The sequence below is a fragment of the Erpetoichthys calabaricus genome, chromosome 17, assembly GCF_900747795.2.
Source record: "Erpetoichthys calabaricus chromosome 17, fErpCal1.3, whole genome shotgun sequence".
NCBI classification, from domain to species: domain Eukaryota; kingdom Metazoa; phylum Chordata; class Cladistia; order Polypteriformes; family Polypteridae; genus Erpetoichthys; species Erpetoichthys calabaricus.
The window spans coordinates 23,156,324-23,174,207 of record NC_041410.2 but is presented as its reverse complement, the minus strand read 5'-3'; the positions used below and the strand labels follow the sequence as shown (position 1 = coordinate 23,174,207).

The 17,884-nt window shown below is 42.4% G+C and overlaps 1 protein-coding gene across 1 annotated transcript in view; it reads right to left on the bottom strand.

Annotated features, from left to right (window-relative positions):
* The window catches only part of kcnn4 (potassium intermediate/small conductance calcium-activated channel, subfamily N, member 4), a 167,773-nt gene that overhangs the window by 6,974 nt on the left and 142,915 nt on the right, over positions 1-17,884 (bottom strand). Inside the window, exons 7-8 of the mRNA XM_028822429.2 lie at positions 8,481-8,550; positions 1,856-2,057 (exon numbers count right to left, since the gene is read on the bottom strand). Of these exons, the coding sequence (XP_028678262.1) occupies positions 1,866-2,057; positions 8,481-8,550 (262 nt within the window). The 3' untranslated portion in view covers positions 1,856-1,865. The remainder of the gene's footprint in view (positions 1-1,855; positions 2,058-8,480; positions 8,551-17,884) is intronic.

Below are 17,884 nucleotides of genomic sequence, written 5' to 3'. Positions count from 1 at the left end.
TAGCACTTTACGATAAACATGACGGTACATGAAATAAATGGGACCAGTGGAAAAAATCATTGATTGCACCAGGAAGTAACAAACTCACTTGCAGCACGTGCCACGTGTCACTCATGTAATTCTGCAGGTCTTCTCTTGTGTTGCAGCTGCTTACACTCACTTGTATACGTATTTAATAAATACAATGATACCGTTGATATTTCAGCTCTAGATCTGTGTGACGGTAGTTTCTGTACTGTATTGTTGCACTTACACAGCTACCTTTTCTGTATGGTCTGTGTTTTTTTGTTTTTTTTGACTTAAAGAGAGAAATGTGCAGGTTAACACAGTTTAGAAGGCGATTAAACAACAGTCCAGTAAAGCTTAATAGTGCTATTCACAACAGTAATAAATCAGTATGCCCGCACTAATCGGGACTCAACAGCGTAGCCAAGTCTTTAGACAGATGATTCACAGATATCTGTGACACAAAATGCTTTTTTTGAAGAGAAATATATTTGGCCCAAGTACCGAGACAGTGCCATTACCCAAGAATACAAGTTTAGTGCTCACTGCCTAGTGTTGCTGACAGGAGTCTTAGTCATGGGGGGCACAGAGGTGTAATTGGAAGTCCAGTGTCCTGGGTTTGAATCCTGTGCCCTGTTGTTATGTGTGTGGAGTCAGCACCCTGTTTATGTATCTGAGTGGTTTTCCTCAGGATACTCCAGTTTTCATCCTGCATTGGGTTGGCACCCTGCCCGGGATTGGTTCCTGCCTTGTGCCCTGTGTTGGCTGGGATTGGCTCCAGCAGACCCCCCATGACCCTGTGTTCGGATTCTGCGAGTTGGAAAATGGATGGATGGATGGATACTCCAGTTTTCTCCGACATCCTTAAACAACTTAACTTCATGGATGATGATTTCATATTGGGCCAGTGTGAATTTGGATGTGTATGAGAGTGGGCTCAGTGACGGACGATTGTCCTATGCTGTTTCTTGAATTACCCAGGACAGCTTTTGGCTAATTGCAGCATTAAATTGTATAAATGGGTTTGGAAAATGTTATTTATTTGTTATCTGTCGTCTTAGGCAAGTCAGTTGGTACCACCTAGAATATTTAATCTTGCCACTAGGTGGCAGACATGATACAGTTGATTGAAGCATACTGTAAGAGCCATTTGCTAGTTATTTAAGTTATATTAAATGTTTGCCTAAATATTACTGTATAGTCTATGGGAGGTTCTTATAACCCCCACAAGTTGAATTGAATTGGTATATTCTAACTCCTTTTTGCCCCTCTGACTATAGAATAGTCTCAGTTAGTAACCTGCCTTGCTGTGTGTAAGACATGGAGGGCACACGTTTTTAAAGCGTGCCTTGCGTGCTCAATATTATGAAAATTAACGTGCAGTGCTGTACGTTAGAAAGTACTGAAGATGAAATAAAGCATCTTTAAGTATAGAAACAACTGAGGTTTGGCAAGAAAAGATAAGTTTATAGAAGAAACACTTTTTCCCTTTTTTTTTTTAATTCTACTTGTGTAATAACCCTTTTTCTTTATTCTTGAGTGGACTATTTGCTTTGAATTTTCACTAAATCTTTTAAAACAAACTTTTGGACTGAGAGATTTCTTTTGGCAAGCGTTTTACCCGTGCTTGACCCTGCCTTACGCACCCACAACCACACATACCTTAAATTATGTTGTCTTGTAATTCTTCTCCTTAGAAGTGAGTGAATGCACCAGTGTGGTTTAGTCATAAAATCAGCAAGGTTCATATGTGCAACAAGCCCCTCAGTAGGGGAACGAACATCTTTTGACTCTGAATTACAATGCTATTGACTAGAATGCTTCCTTGGCATGATTGACGTGTGCTCACCTGGGATATCCTAAAGTATGTCGGTGTCTCTGTTCATTCCCGGTGCTGGCCATTGCTGGATCATTGAAGCCATCAGCAGCGACGTGTTCTGGAAGGCTTTTCCTAAATCATCTATCTTCTTCTCCATGGAGTCTATGCGATGTTCAAGCACTTTGTAAGAGGATTTCCAGTTGGCATCGAGATCGCACATGATCATCTGGAGCTGTTGTAAAACAAACACTGCATCACATCACTACACAGCATGGCAGTTTGCCCCTGGAGGTTTAATGTGCCGCTCTAATCCGTGTCTATAATTACTGTGTATTGCTGTTGCTTTAAATATATTTTTGGCCCCAGTGTAAGTGGACAATCATTAGCTTTTGTTCATTTCCATATATTCTCTGTTTGTGTGTATATGTACTTTTTGGGTGTCGCAGCCTCACTTTATGTAGATTTGCACATTCTTTCTGCCTCTATACGGGTTTTCTTTCGAGTAATCAAGTTTTCTCTTAATCTTACCGCATTAGGGACATATGCATGAATGTGTCCTGCAAAGGAGTGGTGTCCCACCCATCATTAACTCTTGCCATTTATTCAAGGTACAGTGGAACCTCGGATCACGAATGTCTCTGAACACATACAAATCGGGTTACGACCAAAAACGTTTGCTAAACTTTTGCATCTGTTCACAACCACACACTCGGTTCACGAATACGCCAGTTTCCCTTCCAGTTTGTACGCGCAGATGATTTCCGCACGTGTTGCATTGTTCTCGGTCAGACGTGCATGCTTTCGCTGTGAACTTTTTGTTCGCTATTTCGTTTCCCTTCCAGTTCGTACACGCCGATGATTTCCGCACGTGTTCAGTGTCTCCCTGTAGTACATTGTTCTCGGTCAGACGTGCATCGCGCAGAAGGACTCTACCTCAAAACTGTAACCTCCTCACCACCCAGCTTCATGCCAGAGCTCGACTCATGCAAGGTTAGTTTTCTTGGTTGTTTATGGTTAGTTTTTGTATAAATTAAGGATTTTTCAAATGTTCATTTTTTTCCCTGTGCTTAAAACTCATTAAAAAAAAGTGTTTACAGCAAGCGGTTCGTAAGGCTGTTAGCGTGAACTCCTGCAATGTTAGTTTTCTCTGTTCAAGTTTTTCTCAGTGTTATTCAACGTTTTTACATTTAGTTTACTATTACACTGTGCATTCTATGGTAGGCCTATACAGTAATTATTTTTGTGCTTAAACATCTTTAAAAATGTGTATATATATATATATATATATATTTACATACAGATCGTACGGTCCGGAACGGATTAATTGTATTTACATTCGATCTTATGAGGGAAATTACTTTGGGTCACGACCAAATCAGATTGCGACCAGAGTTTTGGAACAAATTACGGTCGTGACCCGAGATTCCACTGTATATAATAAATAACAAGGGCTGTGAAAATGGATGTTTGTGTATTTTTTCCAATTCCTTTTTCATCTGTGACAGTGGCTCTGTTTGTGCAGGATCACATTCCTCTACAGGCTCATCGTGTGATTCTGAGCTGTCACTTCTGCACTTTGCACCAAGCTGCACTGTCTGGGATACTGATGATTCATATATGGTGGGCACTAAAATATGGCATGAAGATTGACTGAGGCTACTTGTACAATCCTTCTGCTGATGGTCACAGAGTGAACCAGATGTGTGATCTGAACTCGTGTGGATTGAAATCCAGGGCCGGTGTTGCTAGGCCACTACGAGATAAACCGTCAATGCAAGTTCTTCTAGCTAATGAGCAACAATACAATCCCCCTGAATTTTTGGCCTCTGTATAGTATTTACTTTGAGCATGAAATGTGTACAGGTCCAGAATCTAAATAGGCTTAGAAAGTTGCTTCAGATATATTTCTGAAATCAAAGTTTCTTAGTTACATTCAGTACCAGTCAGAAGTTTTAGAACACCTCAGTTTTTCAAGTTTTCCTTCAGATTTAATCCGTGAAATGCAACAAATGAACTGAAATGGTGAAGAGGTAAGCACTAAACTGCCAGAGGGTCAAATTTAACATTTAGGTTAGCAAACATTGGGGAAAAAAAGGAAATATCACAATATTAGAAAAGGGCCTTTGTGGTGTAGCAGGTCCACAGCTCATGTTAAAGGCCACTTTTTAAATAAATAATCGCCAACTTCGCGACTTAGAAAGGGGGCATGGTAGTGTGGCAGATCGGTCCCTGGGGAAGTTCGTGATGCAGGAGGCCCGCGCTTAAGTACACAGGTGAGGAGTCGTCCGCATCCGTAATTGTTGCCGGGAGCTGCTGATTGCCACACCTGATCCACTGAGGGCTGATTGCCACACCTGATCCACGTCCTCTTAATAAATAGAAGCGTGAGGTGGCTAGCAGGGGGAAAAAAAGGAAAAGAAGAAAAAAAGGACAGAGGTTATGAGTGAGGAAGAAGGCAGGAAGGAGGGAGAGGAAAGCCGATGCAAGAGTGAGTGAACGAGCGAACGCAGGCTCGCGGGCAGCTGAGCAGTGAGCCTGAGTGTTTGGCCAGCACCCGAGGAGCAGTCGATTGTGGTCGCTCCCGCTGAGCATTATGAAGAGCAGGAGTGTCCGGAAGAAGGATGGCTCACCGCAGAAGGAGGCGGGAGTTGGGACTTGGGACGTGAAAGCCCCAGCGTTAGCGCCCTGGTCGCTGGGGAGCCCAAGTCACGGTTTAGTGAAGCCTACCGGAGCCAGGGATCGGTGAGGTGAACGGACCAGCCGGAGAAGTCAGAGAGAAGGTCAGCTGCAGGTAGGGTGGCTCCCCTGGTGCATAGCCTGGACGGGAGAAGCAGGGGAGTCACTAGTAAAAGAAAGGCACCAGGCTTTGTGTTTTGAAGAAACTGCCTCCAGCCGTTATTTTAACCTCATTGTTTTTAAAGGATTTTGTTTTTCTATTGAATTTTAACCTCCACTTATCACTCGTTTTTATGGATTATTTATTTGATGATTTTAAAGCACTGCACTATTTATTTGAACACTTGTTTTGTTGGTTTTAAATAAAAGCACTTTGCACTTTTTGCACCATCCCCTTGCTATGTTGTGCCTCACTGCCTAGCTCATCGGTGACATTACCGACTGTGTCGGGTTCAAGGGCTCCCAGAAGGAGCATGGAGCAAACCCGCATCGTCACAGCCTTCTTCGGGGAACAACTAATAGGTCACAAGCTACACCTGTTCTGTGGCAAGCTGAAGTCTGCAATTTGCACAGGTGTCCTAAATTCTATTGCTCACTTTTTAAACCTTCTGTCTGTGTTGAAGGAGAGTTGGAAAAGACTGTGTTACTCCACCCTCTGACATACTACTTGGACATTAGTCCAGTGATCCATATTACTAAACGAGAATGGTAAACCGGATATGGATGCAGGGACCTGCCTGTGGACGCAAAAGACATAGTGCACAAGTGCCACACAAAGCCTCCCCCCCAGAGTGAAACGGGAGAGACTATGCACGTGCGCAGGCGCCGCACAAAGCCATAACCCCCCCCGCCCCCCCCCCCCCCCGCACCAGAGCAAAACAACTACGAACTGTCAGAGTAGGAAACAAAGTAAAACGTCATAAAGAGGTTAAAGAACAGGGACAAACACATGGAGAGCAGGTTACAGAACCCCTCCCCAGAGTAAAACGAGAGAGACTACGAACCGTCTGACATGCCACAAGCAGGATAAAGCGAGGTCAGAAATAAAACACAGAGTAGGAAACAAAGTAAAACTTTATAAAGGGATTAAAGAACGGGGACGAACACATGGAGAGCGGGTTACAGATGATGAAAACTGGAATGCAACAGCTTCAAAAAAACCTAGGCACGAAACACATGCACACCGAGATACAGAATATAAAGGCAGAAACAACGACAGTTAAACGTCCACACCACGCACCCTACAACGCGCGTCTCAAACTGCGTAGGCAAAGCAGGCATGGATTCAACACAACACAGCTCGAGTGACCGAGATACAAACACGCGCCTGCCTGGATATAATTAATGAACGCAGGCGCCTACAACGTGCGTCTGAAATGCCGCAGACCAGGCAGGCACTGCTCCAAAAAGAAAGAGCTCGACTAAATGAGATACGAAGTGAAACGGGAAACACTACAGAGTCCGCAGTGCTCCACAATGCACCGCATAATGGTTCGGAAAGAGCTTCGTAGTAACAGTGGGGAGACCCAGAGTGAAAGACAGAGTAGAAAGCACAGTAAAACATCATAAACAGGTTAAACGAGGGAGCCAAACTCATGGACATCAGGTTACACATAATGAAGACCGGAATTCAAAAGCTTCAAAAATAAAAGCTCAACTGACCGAGATACAAATTGAAACGGGAAACACTACGGGGTCCGCAGTAGTCCACAATGCACCGCATAATAGTACGGACGGTGCTCCGTATTAACAGTGGGGGGCCCCAGAGTGACACAGGCGAACGCTCTGTATTAAACGTGCGTCATCCTCACACGTGGCTGCCCGGCGGGCACGGGTTCAAAACGCCGGGGGTAGGAGAGCGAAGCGAGCAGGGGGCGGAGCCCCCTTGTAACAGCAAGAAAACAGCATTTAACAAATGAAACGAGACAAAGCATTATTATCCTTAGAAGTGTAGGCCTTTCATTTAGAGATATTGCCAATAAATAAATAAAATCAAAGAGTCGGTGAGAACGTTGTCCCACACAATTCGAAGGCAATTGGAAACCGGAAGAAACTACAATTGGAAGAGATCTGGCAGTCCCAACTTACTAGACAATCAGAAGAAAGACAAGTTTCTGAAGGTCACCAGCTTGCATGATAGGCGACTCACAGCACAACGGCTTCAAGCACAGCTTAAGTGTGGTTGAAAAAACCAAGTCTCAGTTTCTACAGCAAAGAGGAGACTATGTGCGGTAGGTCTGACAAGTTGAGTGGCAGTAAGGAAGCCATTCCTAAAAGAGGCAAATTAGGGCTGTTTAACCTGGGCTGTGGACTACTGCAGACTGGAAGAAAGTCTTAACGGACCAACAAATGAAAATTTGAAATCTGTAGATGATCACGCTTCATGTTTGTTCTCCGTCGAGTTGGTTGAAGGATGGTTCCTCATTGTGTGACAGCAAGTGTCCAACGAGGAGGAGAAAGTATGATGGTCTGGTGCTCTTGTGCTGCAGGCAGAGTTGGTGACTTGCACAGAGTGACTGGGTTTATCAATCAAATGTTTCTCACAGTTTTGCTGTTTTATCAGCAAAAGGTGGTGACTTTGATAAAGCAAAAATTTGATCAATGACTCTTTGACTTTTTTTTCATTTGCCATTGTTTATTTGTTCTATGCCTTGATTTTATGAAACATGAAGACATTAAACTGCATGCATTTCCATAAAAACTGAAGTGCTCAGTAGTGGAAGTACTGAAATTGTAGCAAATGTATTCACAATGTAACATCTTATGGCTGAGCCTCCAAAAAGTAAAAGGAGTACATATGTAAATATTGTGTAAAAAGCAAACAATTATCTCTCTATTATTATAAAAAAATCCTGGGACGAGACGTAACTTTTTCAGAGAGACACCTTCACGTCCCACGAGACAATACTTTGTGCCAAGAGATTTAACCACGCCGGGGCCAGAAATAAAAGACAAAGAGTAGATGACAAAGTAGAACGTCGTAAAGGATTCCAAAATGTTGGCGCAATACACATGCAGAGCAGGTTAGAGATAACGGAAGTACTAAAATTCGAAAGTCTCTAAAAATGATAGTAAAGATCGCATTAGTGCAAACAAATGGAAATTATTACTTGGAGAAATAATGGAACAGTGAAAAACAGATCGAATATATTGTTCGGATTTAAACTTTAAGTCGGAGACTTGTAGATCATCTAATTCGTGTTGCCATCAGGGAAAAGTAGTGTTTCTTCCCACTTAAGAGGCGTATCTGCGAGAATGAAAGGATTTGTTGTTTGGTGAAAGTGAAATCCACATATGCGAGTGGCAGAGACACGAAGTGGCTGGCATGTAGCGCAGGCCGGGGGGTTGGTGAGCGAAGCGAGCAGGGGGTGAAGCCACCTGGTAGTTAAAAAAAAAAAAAAAAATCACATGTAACAAGCACTTGTTTCAACACAAAAACATTTAGAACCAGACAATTATTGTAATGTGCATCTAATGTCAGACTTGTACTCTCTCCATTTTCTAAAGTTGCACTTTGCTCGAATCTTTTGTAACAGCATGGCATGGACCAACCTCAGATGAGATACGTTGTTTTATCACCGACATACCCACACTTATACCATATTGGTTTATAGTTACTAATGAATCTAACTTGCATAGCAGAAGCAATAGGGAAGGAACCCAAATAAAGCTGGCAAACAAGAGCACAAGTGCATTCCGCATCCCTACCTCTCTGAGGCAGTGGCACTGAACAATGGTGCCATTGTTCTCAGAGATCAAACATTAAAATTAGTAATCTTTTTTTTTCACAATATGGTCGAGCACTCTGGGTCTTCCTTTTCACCTCATGTTAACACAGAAAGTTACAAACTCCAAAAATTACATTTCTCTGCACAGTTGCTTGACTTCTTTTAAGTAGACGTTAGCTTAAATTTTGCCCCACAATGCTTGCAATTCCCAAAAGAGGATAATAAGGTGCTGCCACACCCGCTCTACTCACCTTTGAAAGGTCAATCGTTTCACTGGCACGATCTCTTAGCTTTCGTAGATCCAAGCGAGCTTTCCGGAACCTGAAGAAGAGGAAGTTGAGACAAATGGGACGCTTTTCACAGTGGCACTTGGTATGACCTTAAGCCAGTTCTCAAATGTCCAACTGGAGTCAGCTGTGAATGAATTTGGCTTCAATGTTGGTGGAAACAGTTAGATCATTCACCAAGTATGACATTTATAAACCAGTCCAACACTTTTATATACTCTAGGTGTAGCTCAAAGTAAGAATGATGATTTAAACACCAAAGAGCAATGGTACTCTTGTCAGTATTGTTAGGCTGATAGCAAACCTGTGGCTAGGATGGATAAACTGCACGTCTGGAAAGGCTCCTGACAGATCCCTGTTAAATGTATACATGTGTGCAGAGAATACATTTCATGTGTTAAAAATTAATATAACTCATTGCAAACAAAAGATCATTCTGTAAGATTATAGTTTGGAATTCAAAGAAATCACTAGGCTAGTGGTAAAAGTGAATGATGCAGAGCCAAGGCCGTATGTGGTCTCGGTCGCTCATAGTTACCATGATACATTGGGAGAAATTGTGAGTTTGAAAGCTGCGTCTGTCTGTTAAAGATGCATTTCAGCTAATCAGCGTGCCATTACATCTACTGAACAGGAGGTGAAAAAACTCCCATCAAGCGAGGTCTTTTTGCTGAAGACCCTCAAGTGAGGCAGATTTCTGTATTCAGCAAACCCTAAACAGTAAATGTGCGTGACACGGTCGACAAGCGTTTGGAATGAAATTAGTGACCTCTATTATCTCCCCTTCATTCAACATGTTTTTATTTGAGTCAGTTCTGTATCATCCACAGGTTATGATGCTGTCTAAGCCACCCAACTTCTTGTTCATTCTCTTTAAGTTGGATTATTGTAAGTCTTTGCTGGCAGCATTTCCAGGAACTGCTGTTCAGCTTTCCCAGCTCATCTAGAATACACAGATGTATTTCCTCCCAAGCTTCACCAACACTGTTGCTCTGCTTCATCATTATGACTGACTCCCTATTGCTGCTAGGATCCATTGTAAAACTTGTCATGACCTACAGGTTCTTGCATAACACTTTTCATTACCCCCAGTCTCTGGTCTCTCCAAATACTGCATCCTTCTAAGATCTCTCCATTCTGCTTTGTAGTGTCCACTCATTAACTGTCCCTTTGGATGTCCTACTTCTTCACAAAGCTCCACTGGACTTGCTTAACCTGTCAGCTTCCCTGCTCACCACAAAGTGTAGCTATCTAACTAGCTTAATCCAGACCAAGGCTGTGGTGGGGTGCTAGAGCAAGGTAGGAGCAAACCCTGGTCAGGGTGTCAGTCCATCGTAGGGTGAACACACACAACATTACACAACTAGAGCCAATTTGGAATTGCCAATGCACCTGATCTGCATGTCTTTGGACCGTGGGAGTAAACTGGAGGACCTGGAGAAAACCCACACAGACATGGGGAGAACATATAAACTCCACGCAGTGAAGACCCTGTTCTCCATGCTGCCAGACGGCAGCTTTATCCAAATTGTACTTTTTATTTTATTATTAATTTCACTAAGTCTTAAGACCAACTATCATGTAAAACTCCCTGTGCTCCACCTTAAGTTTGGTTCTCTGTTGTGCTTTTGGCAAGAAAGTAGAACGTTAGAAGACAAGTATATCACATTTTTTTTATAAACAACAGTTGCATTTCTTCATTAAGAGCCAGTGGGGCATAGCCATACCAGATGTTGTGGAAAATAAGTAATACGCCTCCATTAGTAATTTAACTTATTATTGAAATGTTTATAACAACTTGCAGCTTTGTCTTCTTAAGCAATTTGTTTTTCAGATTTCTCCATGATAAGCTCCAATATCTTATCTGGGATAAATACTGCTTTTTGTAATACTAGGGGGCTTCGCCCCATGCTCGCTTCACTCGCCAACCCCCGTGTTTGGTTTTCCGGATACACACTTTTAAGATTTTTTTTTCTTTGAATTGTTGCTATTTCATTAGTTTCACTTTTATTTCAGAACTTCTGTAAAAACAATATTTGGAATCTTGCGAGTCCTAATATGCTGAATCTTTTTAATGAGGTCAGGATAGGTTTCTCTGTTTGGAATTTCAGCACAGACAAAACGATCTACATCATCAGCAGTTAATATTTTTTTTTTTTTTACAAAGTAACAAAGTAAGTAGAGTTCTGCATTGGACTCCTGTCTGTAAAGTCGTGTTATTTTCCTCTCACAGTTCCAAAAGTACATGGGTTTACCAAGGTGATACTCCAGCTTTTGTCTAGGTTTTTGTACAAGGGCTAGAAAAAAAACGTTTTTGACTCCTGGGGTAAATGTAGCTTTTTAAATAAGCAGACAGATAAATATATATACATGAACAAAGTAACCAATAAATGCATGTGCGGTAAACTCCGTTTTTGAAATTCTCAAGATTCTTTATTTGTCACATGCATAGTTATACAGGACAACACGCAGTGAAATACATCCTGATCCGCTTATCAAAAACTGTGCAAAGTTAGAAGAATATCAGTTAGATTAACAAAAAGTCATAGATTGAAATATAACAGTATAGTAGAACATAATAAATAAGTAAAATTATGTGAATAAGGTAGAATTAAGTGTTAAGGTGCAATAGTGTAGTAATTATTGTGCAAAACCAAAGTTTGACTGGTGCATAGTTAAATGAGGCAGTTTGTTTGTTTGCGCTACTGCAATCTTTACTTTCTTTTTTTATATTTTCTAATTTTCCTACTTTCATATCCTTTAGCTTTCTCCACATGTGTATAGCGCCGTTTTATGTTTTTTTTTTTTTTGAGCCTTTCTAATTTCACTGGTTTCATAGTCTCTAACCTGCTCTGCATGTGTTTAGTGTCAACGTTTGTAAACGTCTTTATGAAGTTCTGCTTTCTTTTATTCATTGTCTTTTAATTCTGAGCCGGATTGGACATGCTTTTTTTCAATTCCACTTGTTCCAGGCTGATAATTACTTTCCTTATTTTCTGAATTTGCACCTCAATTATTCCTTTTTGCTGTTTTTTCTGTCCAACGCATTTGAGTCTCTTTTCTCCGCGCCCGATTGGACGTGCTTTTTTTCCATTCCACTTGTTCCGGGCTGATCATCACGTTCCTTATTTTCTAAATTTACACCTAGATTATTGTTTTTCTTTTTAGCATTTTTTTCTCTCCATCGCTTTTGGATCTCTTTTCTTCACGCTTTTCTTTCTTCTTCGTTTAATCATCAACGTTTCATTTCTACCCTATTCATTTAATTTCTACCCTATTGATTTCTACCGTATTGACCTTATACACTTTATATGCACTGAGAGCCCTGGAGCTGTGTGTGCTGCGTGACTGCCTTTACACTACTGATTTGTTTTTTTCTGATATTGCTTGTAAGTAGGGTGTGTCTTGCAAGACTCTCGTTCTATGTTCCCGTGAGAGACACCGTGGCAGGTCTCTTTCGTCTTGCGGGTCTTTAAATTATCTTTCAAGAAGATCATGTATTGTAGACTATCAGGACAGGGGACAGGATTTCTTTTTATAGTATGTGAAATTGTTTTTGTGCTGAGCTGCTGCACACCTGTTTCTGGCTGTGCCCCTGGGTCAATTGGCCCTGCAGTGTTCCCTATACTCTTTGGTGTGTGTATGCATGTCCATCCTGAAATTCCCAATTTAGCATGATACTTAAGGCCTAGCCCCTTTATTTAAAGCATTTTCTTTCTGTGAATCGTGCATTTGAGCTTCTAGTGTGAGTTTTTCCTGGTTAATGCTATGCAGCACAATCCAGGAAAGAGATGCGAAAAGTCCCATTACCGTTTGAAAAGCTGTTCAATATCAGGAATTCCTGGAGCACAAGACATTACACTGATGGGAATTAGCAACATCTTAATCTTCACCCACTACTGAATATAACAGCCTCAGGTCAGGGATCATGCAGCTCTACAGCGCGTTCCCACACCCACCACACAATGAAATAGCTCGGGATCCCAGTTGGCAACCCCCCCAGGCAGACACGCGGTCCAGTCCCATCCCCTGGTAATGACCCTTTGTCTGCTGCAGCCAGGTGTTACTTGGGTATCCCCTTGGCCTCATCCAGCCACTCAGGTCCTCAACAATGAAGATCCTGTGCGCCGAATGACCTTCAGGGAAAGTGAGCCACATGGCCGTAGTACCATAACTGACAAACCCTCACAATGCGGGAAATGTGCCTCATTCGAGACTCCATGAGCAACTGCTGATTTGTACACAAAGTCAAACCAGCAGTACCCAAGGATTCTCCAAAGAGACACAATGCCGAAGGAGTCTAGTCTTCGTCTCAGGTCACTGGAACCACATAGCAAGACAGGAAGCACCAGAACTCTAAAGAGTTGGACTTCGTCCTTTTGCAAAGATATCAGGAACACCACACACTCCTTTCCAGTGACCTCATGACCCCCCATGCTCTCACAATCCGTCTACTGACTTCATAGGAAGAGTCACCAGAGACATGAATGTCACTGCCAAGGTAAGTAAACCTTTCAACTCTCTCTGCAGACAGACACACTGCTGATAGCTGTGCCCAAGATGTCACTAAAGGCCTGGATCTTGTTTTTTATCAGGACACTCGCAAGCCCAGACACTCAGACTCCTCACTCAGTCACTCGAGAGCCCCGATCAGAGCCCCCATTAACTCCATGAAGATCACAGCATCGTCAGCAAAGTCAAGATCAGTAAATCCCTCTTCACCAACAGATGCCCCACAGCCGCTGGACCTCATGACCTCGCCATGCAAGCATTGAACAGAGTCGGAGCAAGAACACACTCCTGACGAACACCAGAATCAACTGGGAAAAATGCAGAGGTTCTGCCTCCACTCTGCACAGCACTCACAGTACCAGTGTACAGGCCCGCCATGATATCCAGCAACTTTAGGGGGATCCTGCGAAGTCTCAGGATGTCCCACAGGGCGGCTTAATCAACTGAGTCAAACGCTTTACAAAAATCGACAAAGGCTGAAAAGAAACTGCTGATATTTGCATTTAAGCTCCATGCTTAATCATTGCTACGATTCATCAATAGCAGACTTCTTAGATGCAAAACCAGACTGCTCCGGTCGCTGGTAGGTGAGCAAGTGATCATGGACGACCTTAGCAAGGACCTTACCCGGCACCAAGAGCAGTGTTATCCCCCTGTAGTTGCTTCAATTCAGGTGATCACCCTAACCCTTTCCAGATACAGACAACAAGTCCTGTTTTCCAGTCAGTTGGGATGATGCCAGTCTCCCAAATGGAAGCAAAGATTGCTTGCAATGCCAGGAGAACAGCCTTACCACCAGCCTGGAGAAGTTCACCCCGGATACCACAGATCCCTGCAGCCTTCCCTACCCTTAGCTGGTTCACCACCTGTACAATCTCAGTGAGATTGGGGGGTTCACAGCTAATTGGAGGATCAGCCTCATGTTTTCCAGTCAGTTGGGATGATGCCAGTCTCCCAAATGGAAGCAAAGATTGCTTGCAATGCCAGGAGGACAGCCTTACCACCAGCCTGGAGAAGTTCACCCCGGATACCACAGATCCCTGCAGCCTTCCCTACCCTCAGCTGGTTCACCACCTGTGCAATGTCAGTGAGACTGGGAGGTTCACAGCTAATTGGAGGATCAGCCTCAAGGACCGTGGACCCAGAGATACCCAACATCCAGGCTGGAGGATCAGCTTTAAACAGCTGCTCAAAGTAGCCAGCCCAGTGGGTCACAATTGCAGTGTTATTTGGGCTTGTCATTTGATTCAGAACTTGAGGTGTTGCTGTTTCAATGTAGACAGTTCATAGCCTTTACATGTTAATGGGCAGCAGGGAGTTGTGAGGCTCACAGTTTGCTTAATGTTTAAAAATATATTGCCGTGTTTTGTCCCATGATGTCAATGTCGAAAGGCACTACAATCATCAAATTGAGACAGACCAGGCAACAGCATCCAATCGTTTATTTTTTGTGATGAAAATAATGTGTTAATTTGGATTTCTTGATAATCATTAGCAAAAGAGGAAGAGGCATTATTAGTTAGGTAAGTTAATATTTGTTAGAAGTCATTACATACCAAAGTTTCCTGTTTAAGAATGAGAATTAAATACACATACAGAACACATACAGACAAGTCGCCAGTCCATTGACCAGTGCATCTTACGTTTATTGTGGCCAGTCACTGAACTTAAAGTTATTTTGAAAAAGATCAAAGACACTTATGTCTTTTTTAAAGCACCGAATGTCTTCCTTTACAGTAAACATAGCATTGTTGCCAGGAATACAACAGTATATCAAGGTCTACTTGAAGCTGGGCAGAAACAAATGTCTTTACAAAAAAAAAATAAATAAAAAAACAACACTTCTTACATGTTTTTCCGGGGGAAACAGTGGAAATGTTTGATTCTGAGAAAGTCTTGAAACATTAATCATCTTTAGGCAAATCACTGTGTGCTGAGAGTACCCTATGGATCTGAATGAAGGGTGGGCAGGTCTTCCTGCTCGAGGGGGGGAAAAAAAATTCACTTGTTGCCGAGAGGAAACTCGGTGGCAACACCCTGATACACAAATAGATATGCTGCCTGGATCTGAACTGCTTCCACAGAGATAAGTGTGTGCCCTTATGGCATTTAGCACATCTGTGCTTCCTCTTGTCACAGTTTAGCAATGAGACCCTGCAAAAAGCTTCTGAACTTAGCCAAAAAAAAAAAACAACAAATAAGCAAAGCATTACCTAAAAATAAAAGTGGCCAATCCCATACTCGGGTAGTTTGAATTGAACCTAGTGATTTTTCCGGATCATATGCAGTAGGTATTAAAGAAATAGTGCGGGACCACCCCAAGCTTTGCCTTCGCTTACTATAGATTAATTTTGTTGTGTTGAGGTTGACTTCTGCAACAAAGCGCTAATAATATAATGTTTCTTCATTGATACAGGATACCCTCCTCAAACTGTGGTCAGGGTCCTCAATCAAGCCAGGAGTAGACCTCATAACATTCCCTCTAAGAGGAACCCTAGTAATGAAACTTGTCTCCTCCTCGTCCTCCTATTCTACCCAAACACTCATCTCTTCCACCACAGCCATCTTTCCTAACCCTCCCTTTATCTCCTGCTGCCGACCGCTTAACCTATGCAAACCTCTTGTCTACACCTTACTTCACAGAGGAGAGGTCACTTTCCCTAGCAGACACTTTGAGCTGTAACTGAGCTGCTGTGCCACCAATAAAAACCTTCAGCCTGGTTCCCTGGTAGATTCAGTCTTAAACAACAGGCCTTTTACCAGTCTAAAAATCTGTTGCAGAACACTTGACATCCCTTGATCACAGCCACACTGATCTCTCTGCTTGTGTTCTTTCACAGGGCTTCAAAGACACTTTTCAAAGAAAAACAGAAGAAACTAAGCTCATTCTCAGTCTGGGATCAAATATTTTTACAGGTGTCAACTTTTTAACCTCTCCCTTCATCTTCTCTGATGGCAGTTTTTTCTCACCAATTCTTTCACATTTTCTCCTTTCATCTGCTCTGGCTTTGTTCCCTCCTTCCCCTCCTCTTTATGTTACCTGCTTTTTCCTTTTCAGTTACACTCCTGATGCAGACTAAACAGGCAAAACATTGTGTTTTTAACCTTCTTTCCTTTCAACCCTATGGAAAGAATATGTAGACTATGCATGTTGCAAGACATGGACACAACTCTCTAGGACTGTCCAGTAGTGGAGCTAACCATGGTGTGGCCAGGTGTTTGCTGGAAAGTGCTAGGCCGGAAAATAGTAAAAATAAATGATGTCCTACGTATTTGGTCTTTCCATACTGGGATGTTCCATGTCTTTGAAACAGGGACATAATAATAATACTACATTTTATTTATATAGCACCCTTCCCATGCTCAAGGTGCTTTTACTGCTTCTTTTCCTGAAGAAGAAGAAGCAGTCGTCACACTTCCTTGGTGGCTCCTTCAAATTTAGCACCATGAGGCAGTGCAACTCACTGGTGTGTGAAGATCAAGATGTTAATTAGTCCCATCAGCGTAACATCTTACACTCGATGCATCCCGGATATTGATCTGTTTTTGTCAGGCAGACATAATGCCATTTTTCCCATTAACAAAATTCTCTATTCAAATAAGACATTTAATTATGTCATCACAAGTAACACTCAATCCTGGTATCAACTTTAGGTTAACCCTTAGGTTGCACAAATTCGTTTGGTTTAGGTGACTTCACTAACCATTTTCTGGATCTGCTTAAGCTTATGGAGTACTAGCGCAGAGCTTATGTTAGTAAGATGTGACCTGCAGGGGGCATTGCAGCGCCCAAAACCCCAGACACAACTGCACAACACAGTCCTGGGTTCAAATAGAAGACGTTTATTTCACACAATACCTCCACAGGGTTTCAGTTTCCTCCTTTCCAGGCTGCACAACAAAGCAACACGTACCACCACCTCTACCTCTACCTGACTCTGACTGCTGAGTGGACAGAGGTGGCCCCTTTTATGCTGGACCCAGGAATACTTCCAACGTCAAGGAGGAAGCACTCCTGCGTCACGCAGAAGCCCCTGAAAGTAAGAACGGTCCTCTCTAGCAGCTCCCTTGTCGGTGTCAACAGAGCCCAGCGGGGCTGCCTCACGGGACCGCAATTCCCAGCATGCCCTGCTGGCCCAGGAATGCTGCCACCCAGTGCGTTGGGGGAGCATGTACTCTTTTCCATCCACTCCACTGGCCTCTCTGCCAGGTAAGGGTATGCTGTTTATCCCGGCTGGCATGTCAGCCCAGCCCTGCCATCCATCACAAAGATTACACACAAGAACAAACCCTAAACTTTAAAGAAGACAGCTTTGAGCATCCGATGCAAAACACACGTCCTTTTGGTGCTACGTTAAGTGGTTTAAGTGTTTTCAAGTTTCCAGACTGAGAATGCTAGGGATTGACAAAATCAGCTCAGTAATTGCTATAGGCAGAAACGCTTGGGCAGATTTTCAATGTAATTATGCCTGTTTTGTTATTATTGTTCTATATTTTGCTAATCATAATTAATTTTTTGTTGTCAAATATTCTTCTATTTACTCGTTTGTATTTATTAATGAACCTTGTCATTTACTGTTACTGATTTTTTTGTGTATGCAATGATATGTCAAGAAAAATGGATTTTTTATGTGAAAAAGTAACCTGGGATATCAACACTGCAGAAAATGCAAATGCAAAAACTAGACGAAAAAAATGGAAATGAGAATTGTTTTGCTTTTTATTTAGCAAAAACTCGTGCCAATCGGCTAAGAAAAAATTTACTTGACAAGATTTCTTTAAGTAAGCTAAATGCAACTTTTTTGATAAGTCAATAATTCTTACAATAAGGAAAACGAGATTTAATGCTGTGATAT